This window comes from Larus michahellis, chromosome 5 (assembly GCF_964199755.1).
Source record: "Larus michahellis chromosome 5, bLarMic1.1, whole genome shotgun sequence".
NCBI classification, from domain to species: Eukaryota; Metazoa; Chordata; class Aves; order Charadriiformes; family Laridae; genus Larus; species Larus michahellis.
The window spans coordinates 59,115,994-59,131,017 of record NC_133900.1 but is presented as its reverse complement, the minus strand read 5'-3'; the positions used below and the strand labels follow the sequence as shown (position 1 = coordinate 59,131,017).

Here is a 15,024-nt window from a genome sequence, read left to right as displayed (position 1 = left end):
CTAAAATGACATAAAATGGATAGAGTCCATAGATAACGTGAACTATTTTCATCTCATTCTTTAAATGCAGTCTATTTACCTACAGAAGATAAAACCGAAATCTCCATCTTTCTGATGGAGTGTTCAATTTCTGTAATAACCAGAGCATATGATTAGACCACAAAGGAAAAAAAAAAAAAGTTAAGGAAAACTTGGAACTGGAAAATAATATGTCAAATGAAATTATAGACCAACTTTAGCATAAACAAATAAAGTATCCATTGTAACTCTATGTTTCTATTCATTTAAGGAACTATTCCAGTTGATACAACTTCAAAACATTTATTGTTGTGATCCATTGCTAATGGAGATAACTTATTTTGCACCACTCTGACACCAATTAAATAAACTCACTAATTCCAGTGGCACTTTTTGCACAAGCACTAATTTACTTCAAGAAAAATAATCCAGTCCAGTCCCTAAAGTTTGGCCAGTTTTGCTCTTTATCTTAGCCTTGTGTACTGGGGTTCTTCCACTTTCATTATTGGATGTAAAGATCATCCCCTCCCTTTTTTAATGTTATAATGCAATGAAAAACATAGATATTTTAGTGCTTTTCCTCAATTTTATTTTACTTATAGCAATTACTCACTTAAATCAATGATTATTAAATTACCTAATTTAGATTATCTACATTAAGATATTTAGATAAGTAGATTACCAAAATTGTACCAATTAAAGCAATTATTACAAAATGCTCAAAAAGATAAGTAGATTACCAAAATTGTACCAATTAAAGCAATTATTACAAAATGCTCAAATTTTAATTTTAAAGTTCTGACTCTGAACTTCAAAAATGCATCGAGGAAAAATTTACTAGAAACCTATGAAAAGGATGGACAAAGCTTCTTCAGAGAAAAAGGCAAGTCTTAATGCTAAATGTCATCTTTATTCATATACAGATCATATTCTCTCTGTAATTGGAGAAGTAAAGAACTAGTCATGCAGAACTGAGTGACCTGACTGATTACCTATCTTGTGCAAGCTACTTTTTTGCTATCTGTGCCCAGTAATTTATGGAGGAAAGGACCACAGACCACTCGGAGCTTTTTCAGTCACACACAGAAGCGGGCCCAAAATGGAAGATGGTGGGACAACCTACAGAGGACTTCACAGCACCCTGTTCCCAGAGAGCAGAGAACATTGGCGCATCTGAGAATGAAGTCTTTCTTCTTAAGTGGCTTCTTAGTACTTTATATATCTCCAAAATATCCCCCAAATATGTTTTTATTTTTAAATTGGGTTTATTTTGTAAATTTGATTTTACCTCAAGACACCACAATCCAAACGGTCATGTAAGGATGAATACATGCTCCAAATCCAGACAAAGAAACATTTTTAACAGAAAAGCCATGCTTCCCTGGCAAAGTTATGTGATCTCTTACAAGACACGGTCAGCCTTTAGGCAGAGAAAAATCTTTACTGAATTCTACCTTTTCACAGAGGGAAAGCACAGTCCCAGCTTGGATTATTGCAACCTGTTCTTCATTTCTCAAATTCTAAAATACAAAAAGAGGCATTTCAAATTGGATTGGAAATCCATCCTTCAATGCAAGCAATAAATTTTAACTTTACTTTAAAGAATAAATCAGCTATAACATTAAGCATTCTATAAACACACCCGAAAAGGATCCCATGATTGAAAGTATTAAAAGCTAGACCTAGGGCACTTAGTCTCCACTCTATTTCAGTGCACCACTCCCACAATGCTTTTGCAACAGTTCATCATTCAATGAAAATTAGGTGGTTTCTGTCAGGGATTTTGGAATTTTATTTTCCTTTTCTAGACAAAAAAATGCCAGTTCACTGGACTATAGCCCTGCAGCAAGTGAATCTTCCTCAAATGCATTTCAGAGCTAGACTTCCCATTAACAAAAATAATGCAAAGAAAGAGCATCAGAACTTTCAACACTAAAAACTAAATCTAGAGCTTAAAACTAGTATTATAAAGACTGCAAACTGTTAAAGCTACCTTTAAAGTGGACCCAGCTCCATGGATGTTTGTGCCCAAACTGCATGACCAAGATTTTATATGGTATTTGGCAATACAGGGGAAGAAGGGGAACCAGTAATCCTTGCCCTTTCTCACAGTAAAGTCACTCCTGGCAGAGGCATCCTTCACAGTAGCAGGTGCTACTATTACTACTCAAGAGAAAAAATTCAGGAACAACTTAGCTCCGACTTCCCTATTTTCCTCCCCTATCCTGTTTTATATCTTTTCCCTCTGCCTACTACAGTGCTATGTCACTTTTCCTATGTCATTCAGCCTATCTTGAGAAATTACACTTCTCATGAGCATCAAGTTAACTGAAATATTTTAAGTTCATAAAAGTCCTACCTAACCATTCATATTGTTCATACAAATATAAGCATATAAAAATCACTCTCTGCATTTTCTTGAATGTTTTTTCCTGCTGTGGGGAAAAAAAATGCTTTAAAATAACCATAAAACTGGAAGTATATTTGAAATTAAAAATTTGTTACCCCATTATCTCCAAGAATATCTAGCTTCTTCATAAGTTCAGATATATTCACGTCCTGAAAAAGATATTCAACACTTATTTTTTACACAGTAGGTGAGAAAGTTTTTATATGCTACATTTTATGTACCCTTTATTCACTTCTGCATGCAAAAAGACTTGCAACATAAATAAGTGAACGATTAGCTTTGCATCACAATTACAAAAGCGCTATTGATACTTTCAGAGGCAAAACCAAATGTCACTCGATTATAGGAAACAGCCTGGATGTCTGTGTATGAGGGCAGAATGTTCCCGTACGACACACGTTTACCATCTTGCTGATGTGTGCAGAAAAAAGATCAAAACTGATAAACTGGCTAAAGGACTGTTTTTTCTGCTTGTTTGGAGTGGAGCATCAAGCACATCAAGATACAGAAATTAAAATGACAGAGAGCACGAACAAAATAATTGTGAAGAACGCTTTGTTGCATGGGGTTTTTTTTATTTTCTTTGTTAAACAAGAGTGGAGTTTCAAATCAGCGTCAGAGTAGAAGAAGGGAATGTGCACAGTGGGCTGAACCTGCTCTTCCAAATGCTATCAGCTCACAACCTTTGTGAGTAGAAAGCCCCATTTTTCTGCCACGCAGACCCAGATCTACAAAAAGCAGCAAAGAACCCATCCTCATTAAGGCCCAGTCGCTGAAAGCAAGAAAAACGCTCCTTTGATACAAACAAGAGAGGAGTAAAATCACACAGTGTCAGTATTTTACACAGTGCCAGGAACCATTCCTAGGCCCAAGAACTCTATTTTCTACTTTAAAAGGTTTTTGGGAATATTCATGGAAATTTTTAACCTGCATGAATCACATTCTCCTGACCTATCCCAGGTACAGTCCAGAAGTTAATATGGACCAGGGATCATTCCATCGACAGCCTCTATGCCGCCATGCAATTTGAAGGTAGGAAGGCTTGGGAGCATGGGCAAAGACCAGTTCACGTTAGTCCAAAATGCATAATACACATGCACAAAGCACAACAGTCTTGTTAAAAGCTGGCATCCTCAACTTGTACTCCTATTCAGCACTTCTTAGTGGAGGCCACTTTTCAGAGGGCTGTGTCTTGTCTCACTAGTTTCATTACTTACAGTACAAAACATGCTGGTTTGCATCTATGTGTTGTGCAACTGCATTACGTGGGTAGTCAGAATGATCAGTCTTTAAAAATTTGTAAAGCTAGATTAGCTGTGCTTGCAAATTGCATAATTACACCAGAATATACTTGCTCATGGCTCTGTACCTAACAGATACATTCTCCAGTGAGGAAGGCTTAATAAGAAATGAAAGATTTCCTGAAGACTAGACACAGATGTGGAGAGAATCTACAAATTATTCCATCCTGGCTGCAAAAAAGACATAATATGTTATGTTCAAGTTGGTCTATCCTAAGAAGTCCTCTCCTTCTCTTCCATCTCTCCCCAAATGCATCAGCAGTGTCTCCAGATGTTACATCAGCTATTAAACAGGGCACACCAAAAATTTTAGAGTGGTGCAGAGCTTAATACACAATTGGTGTTAAAAACAAAACTATTGATTATGATGCGCATTGACAATGTTTAATGTAAACTTCTTTAGCTGATCAGTTACACCAGTGAAGAACGGAATTCAGTACGACATGCAAGTTTTTGCACCTATTTAGCCAGAAATACTCATTCTAATTCATGTATTTCCATGATGAAGCATGTAGGAAGATTTAGAAACCAAATCAGATTTTGCATCGTTCTAAAGTCTAATTTGCTACTGATGGCTAACAATTTTGAAAGACACTGAAACCATAAAAAGTCAACAATTTCAGTATGCCCATATTAGGTGACTGCTCCTGCTTCCAGGTAAGTGAACTGAAACACAGATAAAAACCACGTCTGTTCAGAAGTGCAACAGAAGACAGAAGAAAAAATATGAATTCTAGATCCTGGTAAGCTGTACCTGCTACAGGCAACATGCAAATTAGAATAGCAGATAAGCTAAAAAGCAGGTCTGGCATCCCACAGAGGCTCTATTTGAAAGATGGTATGCTAAGTGATAACTCTTGGTGTGGTTTGGGAAATGACTACACAACCACACCGGTAGGTAAGAATCAGGTTTTAACTTTTTTTCTTTTAGACTACTCAGCTCCCTAACAACATGCAGCCTACAATGTCAGTTTAGTATTGTGCTTGTTAAGACACTGAATAGAAACAAGCCTTCTATAAGCGGACTTGTAAATACAATTACAAATACAAAATCCATTTGTACAGCTAGTCTATTCAAGGGAGAAGTGAGTAATTCTCATAGCAGAAGCTAACCAACTGAGATATTTATCTCATGCTTGATCTAAAATGATAGATAGAGTCTCACCTATTTGAATGAGTTTTGGATCAGGCATATCACGCTTCACGGCCCCGGCCTAGGCAAATAACTCACGCGTATTAATTCAACAAACAAAAAGCATAGGTGCTTACCTAAATTGGGCGTAAAGTAATAGGTGAATGTCATATTTCTGACCTTAGATGAAAACATTTAATATCAAGAACAAAGTACTGTAGCAAGCCTGACAATGAATCACATCAACATCCACATTCTTCTCTGCAATGTTTTTAAGGTAATACCCTAAACAAAATATGAACTATTTTGATTGACAAGCCTTCATTTTCATTGATGAACTCCTGACAGACTACCAGATCATATTCTTATGAAACCCTTTCTCCAGTGAGAAGTACCTTTTCTTACTATACTTATTTTTTTCAGTTTTTCTTCCCTCCAGCAAGATGGCAAACCATTTGTTTGGATATTGGGTCGGACATTCCAAATAAGTTCCTGGCCATCCAACTGTTACTAATGTTTTACATATACCTTTATTCCTTCCTGTTGACAGAACAGTTGAAGTGCACTTCCATTGTTTTCAGGGAAGGTGGTTATATGAAGATTAAATGCCGGCGACCTTCGTTCTCTCTCCTGAGGAAAGATTTTGTTTAAAAACAACACTTGTGATTACATGTAAATATTTATTTCCCAGTTTACAAAACATAACTGTACAATAAAAAGGTAGATTCCTATTCCCATTCCAAATACATGGTATTTCCTCCTACTTTCCCATATTTGAAGGATTTTGGCTTTAGCTAAGGACAAATATGGTGTCAGCTCCCAACTGATCCCACGCATACACAATTTCTGCGAAGTTAACTGACACTCCTCAGAGGCAGGAACCCTTGCACACTGGCCAAACAACTAACTGGAGCCCTAAAACACTCTACAGTTTTTTTATGTTGGTTATAACCTTATTTAACTACTGCTTTCTTTCATGGAACAAAGAACAATTTAGGAGGAAGAAACTGCAGAAAAAAATTCAAACTCCATCATGAAATAGTATTATCACTGAAGATTTTATCAATAAAATTAAAGCTGTGTATCTGCTCCCTGTTTATTCTACAGTTCACCTTTCTATTAAAGCATGTAAAATCCCCAGTCCTATTCACTGCACAACCCAGGCTGCTGGAATATGTTGAAAGGCAGCACTGCTTTACACTTATGATGTTCTTTCTGCCCAAACTAGAAATTATAAATTCCCATTTGTCTGAAACAATAGTATTTCTAAAACTTATCCAGCCTATCTACTTGACTTTCATGCATTTCTTCGAAATACCAACCTATTATTTCTTCAGAAGGTAGAAATACGGTAAAATAATAAATAAGCAATTTTACTTAAATTTTAACAAGCTTGTGAAAATGACTGGATTGAAGGCTCTGGGCAAATAAGGCACTGGGTCTTCCTCTGAATGCTCTATGGCCATGGGGACACAAGTGATGAAAATCATATGTCCTCTCCATATTATGTGAGGAGGCACTGACAACAAGAGCTTCAGTTTCTGACAGTATAATGAAAGATAGCTACTGCAAATATTTTAGTTCCTATGACCATCCATGCATTGCCCAATTTCCTAAATCACAAAGTGAGGCACTTTAACTGATATGGTGGGCTGCATCCATTCACTTAAGCAAGTTACAAAGCATGGCAACTCTTGCTCATTAACTAGCTTAAATCTAATTTGAAACCACATAGAGGGAAAAATCTCCATACTCCATACACATTTTTATCCCTCGTAAGCTCTATTTTAAATAATTTTTGTATTAAGAGTCTAATTTTGAAATGGGATTAAATGACCTAGCTGTTGTCATCCAAACCCAGAAGCTTAATTCTTGTCCAAATTCAGTTAGATTTTTAAAGAAATTATTTTCCTGCATTTAAACTCACCTGAATTTGTTTGCGTTAAATGGTAGACAAACGTTTGCGTTTTCTACTCTAGCCTAATTTTCATCCAAAATACTTTAATGGCTCTCAAAAAACCACTGTCCTGATTACCAGAAACATTAATGATTTTACTAAAGTATTCACGTTGCCAGTCGCATTTGTGTCTATGTGCTTGCCTACTAAGGAAAAAAATCTTTTCTTGCAATCACACAAAAATACTTCCATTGTTATTCTGTGAAACAAGTCCTTAAAGATTTGGCACATCACACTGAGCTATTCTTCCTGTGATTCTTCCATATGAAAAAGACATTCATGAAGGATGTATTAAAGCACTTTTTTTCTTTTCCTAAGAAAATTTTTTGGATTATTCTAAGAACACTTACACTTTAGGAAGCAGTTTCTAGTGTAACTGCCAACTCAAATGCTAAATTGCTCAGTATTTTACTTTACAATTGCCTAATAAAAATATAAAGATATATATTAGAAAGCATTTTTATTTTCCTGAACGTGTACTGAAATTCCAATAACGTAAATTTATTATTTTGAATATAATGGGCTATGACATGAAAATATACAGATGATAAAGGATTAAAAAAGATTAAGAAACGTCAAAGACAAAAAGCAGAATGTCCACATAACAGGAAGACATGACATTTTCATCTTTATCAGAGAAGTTACACATGCCAAAATTTTTGGTGAAACGTGCTGGGTGATGAAAATTATGGTGGAGTGACAATGACAGGTTTCTTAGAGAGTTTATTGTAAATGGTGTTAAGGATGCCGATGATCTTTGAAAGTGAACAATGTTATCAGGCAATAAAATCGTGTGACAATTGTGCATCACATACGAGCAGTTTAGTGTTACTAAACTTGACATGGGACCCATTTATGAGGTGATGAGAACTATTGCTTTCTACTTTAATCACAGGCTACTTGTTCAAATTGTTATTCACACATAACTTATTTCATTTTTGCAAAGGATAGAATTTGGTTGCTATCAGCAACATTCTACTGTCATGTACAGAAGTTGTACTTGTGTGTAACCAGTTTAACCTTGACATTCTCAGAGGGTTTTTTTTCCTTTTTTCCATTGACTGAGGCCAATTATTTCCAGCCCACGACCATTTTATACCATCAGTAAATGGATTTCAGGTAAGAGAAATTCTTTCAAAGCTACTATCAAAATGTGCTCTTTTGAGATCATTTTACTTCATATAAACGTTGTCAATCTTAAATCAATGTAATTAAAAGCAATTATACATTGATGTGATGGATGTGTCAGATCTTTAGTCAGATCACTGCATGCAAGATGTGAGAAGGTGTGTTAATTTAAACAATGCCAACCAAGGCTGTAGTATACATACCAAGTGATTTCACATGCAGGAAAGGAGCAGTTATGGAAATGAAACAAATAAAAAAGGCAAAATATTGCAAAACAAAATATTTTATTAGATGAAAAACAAACTATATGCAATATATATTAGCTATATTACAAATTTATAAACATTAGCGAGCTGTCTCTCCAAAACACATTAAGGCAGTGGCATCAATTTCATTATCCCAAGATACAACATTTAAAAAATAGATACCTAAGTGATTTCCCTTAAACATGCACCAGACATCAGTAATCTTTACAGGAATTTCAGCTTGGGTTCAAACATAATTTCTGCTCCATTTGAGAGTTTGCAACAGAGAGAATCTCTTACTTCAAGCTCTAGCACTCTGAATTCTAACAGCTCATTCTGGTCTTTTGCATCTTGCATCTCGTTCTTCAGCTGATGCTCTTCTTGTTCCATTCTGTAAATCTATGAGACAAACACAACATCATAACATCCCGTAAGCAATGGAAAAGATACTGTACAGAGTTACGGGCCAGGGGTTTAGACAAAACTGTTAATTATTTCAGTTTCTTATTAGAAGTTGGGACGTGTCTTGGAGACAAAGAAGGAACATCCCATCAGAAAGTATTTGTGACAACTGCCAGTAGAAAATGGTCAACGATCTCTTAGAATAGTAATCTGGAAGTAGTATGACAAGTGATATGAATATTATATCTAAATAAGTTGAGTAATACAAGCTTTCTTTTAGAATCAAGTGAATGAAACTGGATTACATTAACATTTGGGTAGACTCTTCTCAATAACTTTGCATAGCTAGACATCTACTCTTTACAGTATTAAAAAAAAGACAATAATGGAGAGGTTTTAATACCTACTTTCAGATTTTCCAGATTTGTGCTTTGGGGCACTAACAATGACAAAACAGAAATTCAAAACTGACTATTCATTATGCCAACCAATAGCTTTTGTCTACTGCCTAGCTTAACTGGGTGATCTTTGTATGATACTAAATAGAAGTATAACATCTGGCATAATGTACTATAATGCTTATAATACCCATGCAAGTGTCTGAATAAATTAAGTCTGGCTGTAGCTACTTTTAGTCAAGATTTTTTCTTTGGTTATCTTATTCCTATTATATCAATATTGAGCTACTAATTAACAAAAAATAATTCTTTTACTTCCCGAGTACTAGCTAACCTTCCCACCAATATCAGTGAAGAGCAATGAGGATGCTCAGCCCTGAGTGTCTCAGACAGTAAATGATACAATAGTCTTGAATCAATCGGTATTAATGGATGCAAAAATCTAAAAAAAAAAAAGGAAGGCTGAAGGGAGCAGGTGATTTCATTAGTGATCAGGACAATAATGATCTTTGTGTAACTGCTTGACAAAATATAAGATTCCACATTATGCTTAGTATTTTACATTGTATTTTGTTGGATACTGAAAACATCAGCCAGCTTGGGTTGTGAATATATTCCCAGATTCTGAACACGTACCTTCTCTAGCAACTCCTGGTTTGTTCTGATTAACAGCTGCTTTTCTTCTACCCATTTTGAGTCCTGAAGAAGAAGAGCAATAAAGTAGTAAAGTTATATATATATTGTGAAATGAGAAAAAATTAATAAGCACAATAATTAGAAGATTTCAGACATCATTGTACATTCAAGTATAAAAATGGTCACACATCAAAAAGTAAAGCTTTCATAAATAATTCAAGTATAAATAGCATTTTAAGCTACAGAGAAAATAGTTCCTTTCTTTTCCTGAAGAAACAAGTTCCTCTTAATACGTTCCAGCTAAGCATATACTTTAAAATCTTTACATATAGCAATTGTGGGTGAACGCAGTTATATGATATTTTATGTCATTTTAAAAACATTTATTTACTCAACTCAAAACTATTTCTTTCATTGCAAGGAGTTGGGAACTTTTGCAAAATCATCCCATTTTGAGTGGTGTAATGCAAATCCCAATAGAGAAAAGGGAAAAAAAATATATTTAATTACCCCAAATGACCGAAAACACACTTCAGTGGTATGCAGTTAATTGCCCTCTGCTAAAAGTGTGAGAATTAGGCTTATACAAAGTGTTTGTGATAAGGTATTCAAAGCTATGGAGAAAGGGCAGCGATGTAAGATATTCCATACTCCATTTGAAAACTATATTTCCATTTGATTGCTTGTTCCAAAGCTGATCTGTGATTTTAGGTTTTTCCATGGCTTCAAAAGGCCTCATCAAATATCCCTTTAAAGACCCAAGTTACAAAACCTCCTGCTAGTCATATCTGGACATTCATATTTAATAGATTATAACAGCCAAATTCACTCTGTTCTCTCTGTAGAAAAAAGTGTTTACATAACTTAGCTCATACTGTTCTAATAAGTTTAATAAAACAATATCCAATACTTAATATCCCATACTAACTCCAGATCAAATTATTTTCTAGCTAATAAGGACAACTTATTTAAAATCTAAATGTCTTTACTAAAGTATTAAGGCCAATATTTTTGTGGTCATCAAGCTATTTGCACATTGATGCTGTATGAGAAACTAATGAAATTGTCTTGAAATGCCAACAAAAAATATCTAAAACATTATGATATAACATTTACATTTTTAAAAAAAGTTTAAAGTTAGTTTTTCTACCTACTGTCCACATTTGCATATTCTTCCGTTCTTTCTCCCTTTCCCACTCATATCCAAGAATGCACAAGTGCATTTTAACTCTCATTCAGCAAGCAAGCTCTCCAGGGTTATGTTAAAAGTATCATACTAAGAGTAATATACTAAAATAAGTACTGAAAAGGCATTTTTCAAGATTTTTGGAAAAAAAATGAAATAACTGTTGAAAATAAAATCCAATGTTGAGTTTAACGTTTCACTAGCATTTTACTAAGGCCAAGGAATGAACAAAGAGTTGCATTTATAGACTTCGAGTGGATATCCCAATGCATGTATGTGCTAAAAAGGCAGGTTAACATCAGACCTGCAGGTTCAACTACTCCAGTTCGCACAAGTAGAAAAAAATGGATTAGTTTGCCCTATTGATAATTAATTTTCGTGTCTGTCTTGATGAATTTAGTTCCACTCGACTTTCTGAGAAAATCTTAACTTCAGTGGGATTGTGTTTATATACACACCAGGTAACTGAGAGATGAGCATTCAAAAAAAAAATTAAAAAAAAAATAAAGTCATCAATCCGGCACATTACATACTCCATTTATTCTGTACCACTACTAACATTTCATAAGAATTTCTTCCCTTAAGATAACGTTTCTCATGCATGCACCTCAATGTACCTTGCAGAAATCTATTATTAGTCTTGTTTTACATCTAGGCGAATTCTGCCAGATTGGGCTCATGAGAGATTACCAAGAGTATCAACGTATACACATAAACTGTTATGAGCCAAGCTTCAAATCATTTTTTAACAATAAGATTCTAATCTCCTGCTCCGAATTTAAGTTCGGGAAAATTGTGAAGCTCTTTGCTGCTTCTGTTTCCTGAAGCTGCAAAGTAAGACTAAAAATTCCTGGGATAACACACTAGGATCTCCATTCATTGTTTGCTTTTCCAAAAGCACCTGATGGACTGGTTCCTTGAATGAACATTTCACAAGTATTATCACATCATCATCACTACCACGACCACCTAAATGACAAAGTAATAATTAAAAAAAAAAGTCACATACTGCACAAAGAAGTCAGTTTGTCACCACAAGAATTTATTTTGTTGAATGTAAATGCTAACAGGTCAGGAGAACTGAGCTAGAGCTCCCAGGAAGACATTGTGACCGCTTCTGTGGAAAGCTAACGCCAGGGGTACAAACTAGCCCACTAGAGACAATATCATATTGCTCCTCGTCACATCCCTGTTGGCTTTTTCAAAATTACTAAGAGATACAAGGTTGAAAATGTGGTTATGAATCTCAAAGTAAAAACTAATTAAATTATAATTTCCAGGCATACTTTTTTAACACTCTGGAAGCAAAATCACAGAAGTAATTTCTTACATGTATATCCATGTTCACTTATCTTATTTACATACACAGTACTTCCATTTTACACTCTAATAGTCAACTATTTTGTGTTTTTAATTACACAGCAATTTGCCCACAACACCTTTATCATTAACACACTAGAATGTCAGCAGCAGATCCTTGAGAGGTCTTCAGTTCCATTTATTCTTCCAAAAGCTCAGTGAGCCATCATTTTCAGATTGACAACATATTCTCTAATTTTAGTAATATTTTATCTACATGGAATTCACTAAACAAGTTGCAGTTTGCGTGGGAGCTAGCATAAACAATTTGTATCATTAATTTAAATATGGTCCCTTGTATATATACAGAATCTTACAGAAGATTACAAAGAATAAACCATAAAAATAGTAACACTATCAACTTGGCATTATTTGTAGGTTGCTTTTATTCAATGCTACAGGACCATTAGTCTTTGAAATGTGTATCTATAGATAGCTATATCTTATTAACAGATGCTACCTGCAACCTTAAAATTGTTATTTCAAATAATCAAGCATAAAACAACATCTCCCCAATTTTGTCAGTGCATTCTAGCAGTTGTACAACTGAGCATCTTTTAAATGCACTCTCATAACTCTTAATCAGCTTTCCTGAAGATCCTAGGCATTATTAAATATGCATCAGTAGCCACATCTTCATCAAGTGTTTACAAGGTATACCAAAGCATAAGGCCTAATTTTACTCTGTCTGATGGTATGGGAATTTGAAAGCAGTTGGGTCCTCCGAGAGCTTAAGCCCAGGAGAGCAACACCGCAAGTGGCTTCCAGTAACCAGACACACTCAGTGGTTCACTTCTCTAGCTGAAGCATGCGTGCAAGTGATTTGGTTTCTTTAATTTTTCTATGCTACACACCAAAAAATATTCTCCAGTACAAATATAGAATATTTGGTTTATTGTAATTTAGAGCAAACATAAACAAAATGGAAAACAGGAGAAAAGCCTGCACCAATGGCAATGGGAACAGAATTTGCAATGCATGTACACGCGGCTATTTCGATATTATGCTTTAATGTACTATGTGTTAGAAAACGAATCTTTAATGGCATTTTCTTAGCCTGTATAAAACTTTCCTTTATTTAAGTAATCTATTGGTGGAGTAGCAATTAAGCTGCATCAGTCACACTAACACACCAGCAAGCAATGAAGATAGCAAGGGCACCACTGCATGCAAGGGAGAAAATGATGTGGTAGAGGACATTAAGAGAGCCTTTTACCTGTCCTTTCTCGATTAGAGCTTTCTCCAGGTCCTCAATTTTTGCCTGACACCTGAGAAGGTCGGCTTGCAGTTGTTCACGAGTCTGGGGGAAAAAAAAAAAGTATTAAAAACTGTGTGTATATGCACGTACATCCTGGTAGTTGGGTAGATTTAATTACACATAGAATCAAAGTAAAAGATTCTACTCACTTAGGGGCTGTCCATCCAGCTTTTAATGCTTTTGATTAAAATAATTGCTTTTTTATTTATGTTACAAAATATTTAATGCCACCAGTTTAACAGTATTTTTCCCTCCTACCCTAAAAAGATGTTATCACCAAATATTCAATGACAAAGTTTTTCCCATGGGGGGAAAAAAAAAAAGTTAGGAACTGAAAGAGCTCTGAGAAGCTATTCATAAGCTTCAGTAATTCAAGGGCAAAAGAGAAAGAGAATTGCAATAAGTGCTGAAAAAGGCCCATAGGTAAATAAATTACATTGACCAAAAAGACTTTGTTTAGCCCATAAATGGCATACACTAGTTTGTTCTCCTCATTCTACCTGATTATTACACTGCAGTAGGTATTACCCCTGAGAGTCCAGTGATGCCCTAAAAGGGACTGGATCATACAAGGTACTAAACAAAAAGGATTTAAAACAAAGGATATCTCTGCAGGCCTTCAGTCAGAGGCTCCTTGAGCTACTGCAAGTATTTTTCCCACGCTGCTTCAGGTACTCCTACACCCAAGCAGCTCAAAAATTCTCACAGAGGTTTCCTTCTGTATCTTTGCATCCTTGTTGTTTACCTTAAGCTTCATCTAAAAGTAATAGGCAATGTTCATCCCAGCAGAACATTGAATCCTACAAAACTAACCATGCAAAAAGCTACCTTCTGACTCACGCAAAAGATGGATTTGCGTGGATGTGACAAAAGAGACCAAAATGCGATTAAAGAGATAGAGCAACAATTCCAAAGTGTGCTAAAGGGACAGTTGGCAAATCCCTGCAAAATAAAATTTAAAAAAGCTATTACAAAAATATTCATACTGGGATTTCCCTTCCCATGAAGTCAAAGGAAATGTTTAATGGTCTCTCATAAGTGTCAAATAGATGATTGTCTCTGAAATCTTATTTTAATAGTAGATGTAATTATGCCCCCCGCCCCAATTCTAGCTTGAGAAGTGATCAGCAAAGTCCTTATTGCTTTGCTTAGCTAAGTGTCCTACTTAAAAAGAGAGTGTCAAATGTGACTAAGCTTTTGTAAGAAGCTGAGAACTACAAAAAATAAAGCCATAAAGCAGTAATTCTACTATTATAAGAACTGTAATTCACAGAGAAAAAAAACCCAAATTTAGTGTTGGTTGAGAGCCACTTCAAAGAACCTTAAAAACAAAACCCAAACCAAAATATGACACATTTCAAAGTAAACCCTGTATTTTCTAAATACTGCCTCTGGGGATAATAGACTAACATTTTTAGCTGTAAATATCTCCAGATAATGTTAAGCACTCTACATTCTTCCGTATCTTTTATCTGGAAAGCTTTTCTTATTAACACAGAGAAATTCTGCTCCCACAGGCATTATGTTTCTATACCTGAGAATATTCAGTAAGTGCATTTTAAAATGCCAGCCAGAGAAAATGACATGGATGAAA

At 35.1% G+C, this 15,024-nt stretch overlaps 1 protein-coding gene across 16 annotated transcripts in view; it reads right to left on the bottom strand.

Moving 5' to 3' along the window:
- The window catches only part of JAKMIP1 (janus kinase and microtubule interacting protein 1), a 162,603-nt gene that overhangs the window by 32,800 nt on the left and 114,779 nt on the right, over positions 1 to 15,024 (bottom strand). For 14 of the 16 annotated variants that reach the window (XM_074587564.1, XM_074587562.1, XM_074587563.1 and 11 more), the window contains 6 exons: positions 13,389 to 13,472; positions 9,628 to 9,690; positions 8,492 to 8,590; positions 5,390 to 5,491; positions 2,524 to 2,577; positions 1,473 to 1,538 (listed from right to left, as the gene is read on the bottom strand). In XM_074587564.1, coding sequence (XP_074443665.1) covers positions 1,473 to 1,538; positions 2,524 to 2,577; positions 5,390 to 5,491; positions 8,492 to 8,590; positions 9,628 to 9,690; positions 13,389 to 13,472 — 468 coding nt within the window. Of the gene's footprint in view, positions 1 to 1,472; positions 1,539 to 2,523; positions 2,578 to 5,389; positions 5,492 to 8,211; positions 8,591 to 9,627; positions 9,691 to 13,388; positions 13,473 to 15,024 lie in introns of those variants that run through there. The other 2 variants (XM_074587571.1, XM_074587572.1) reach the window with 2 other exon arrangements.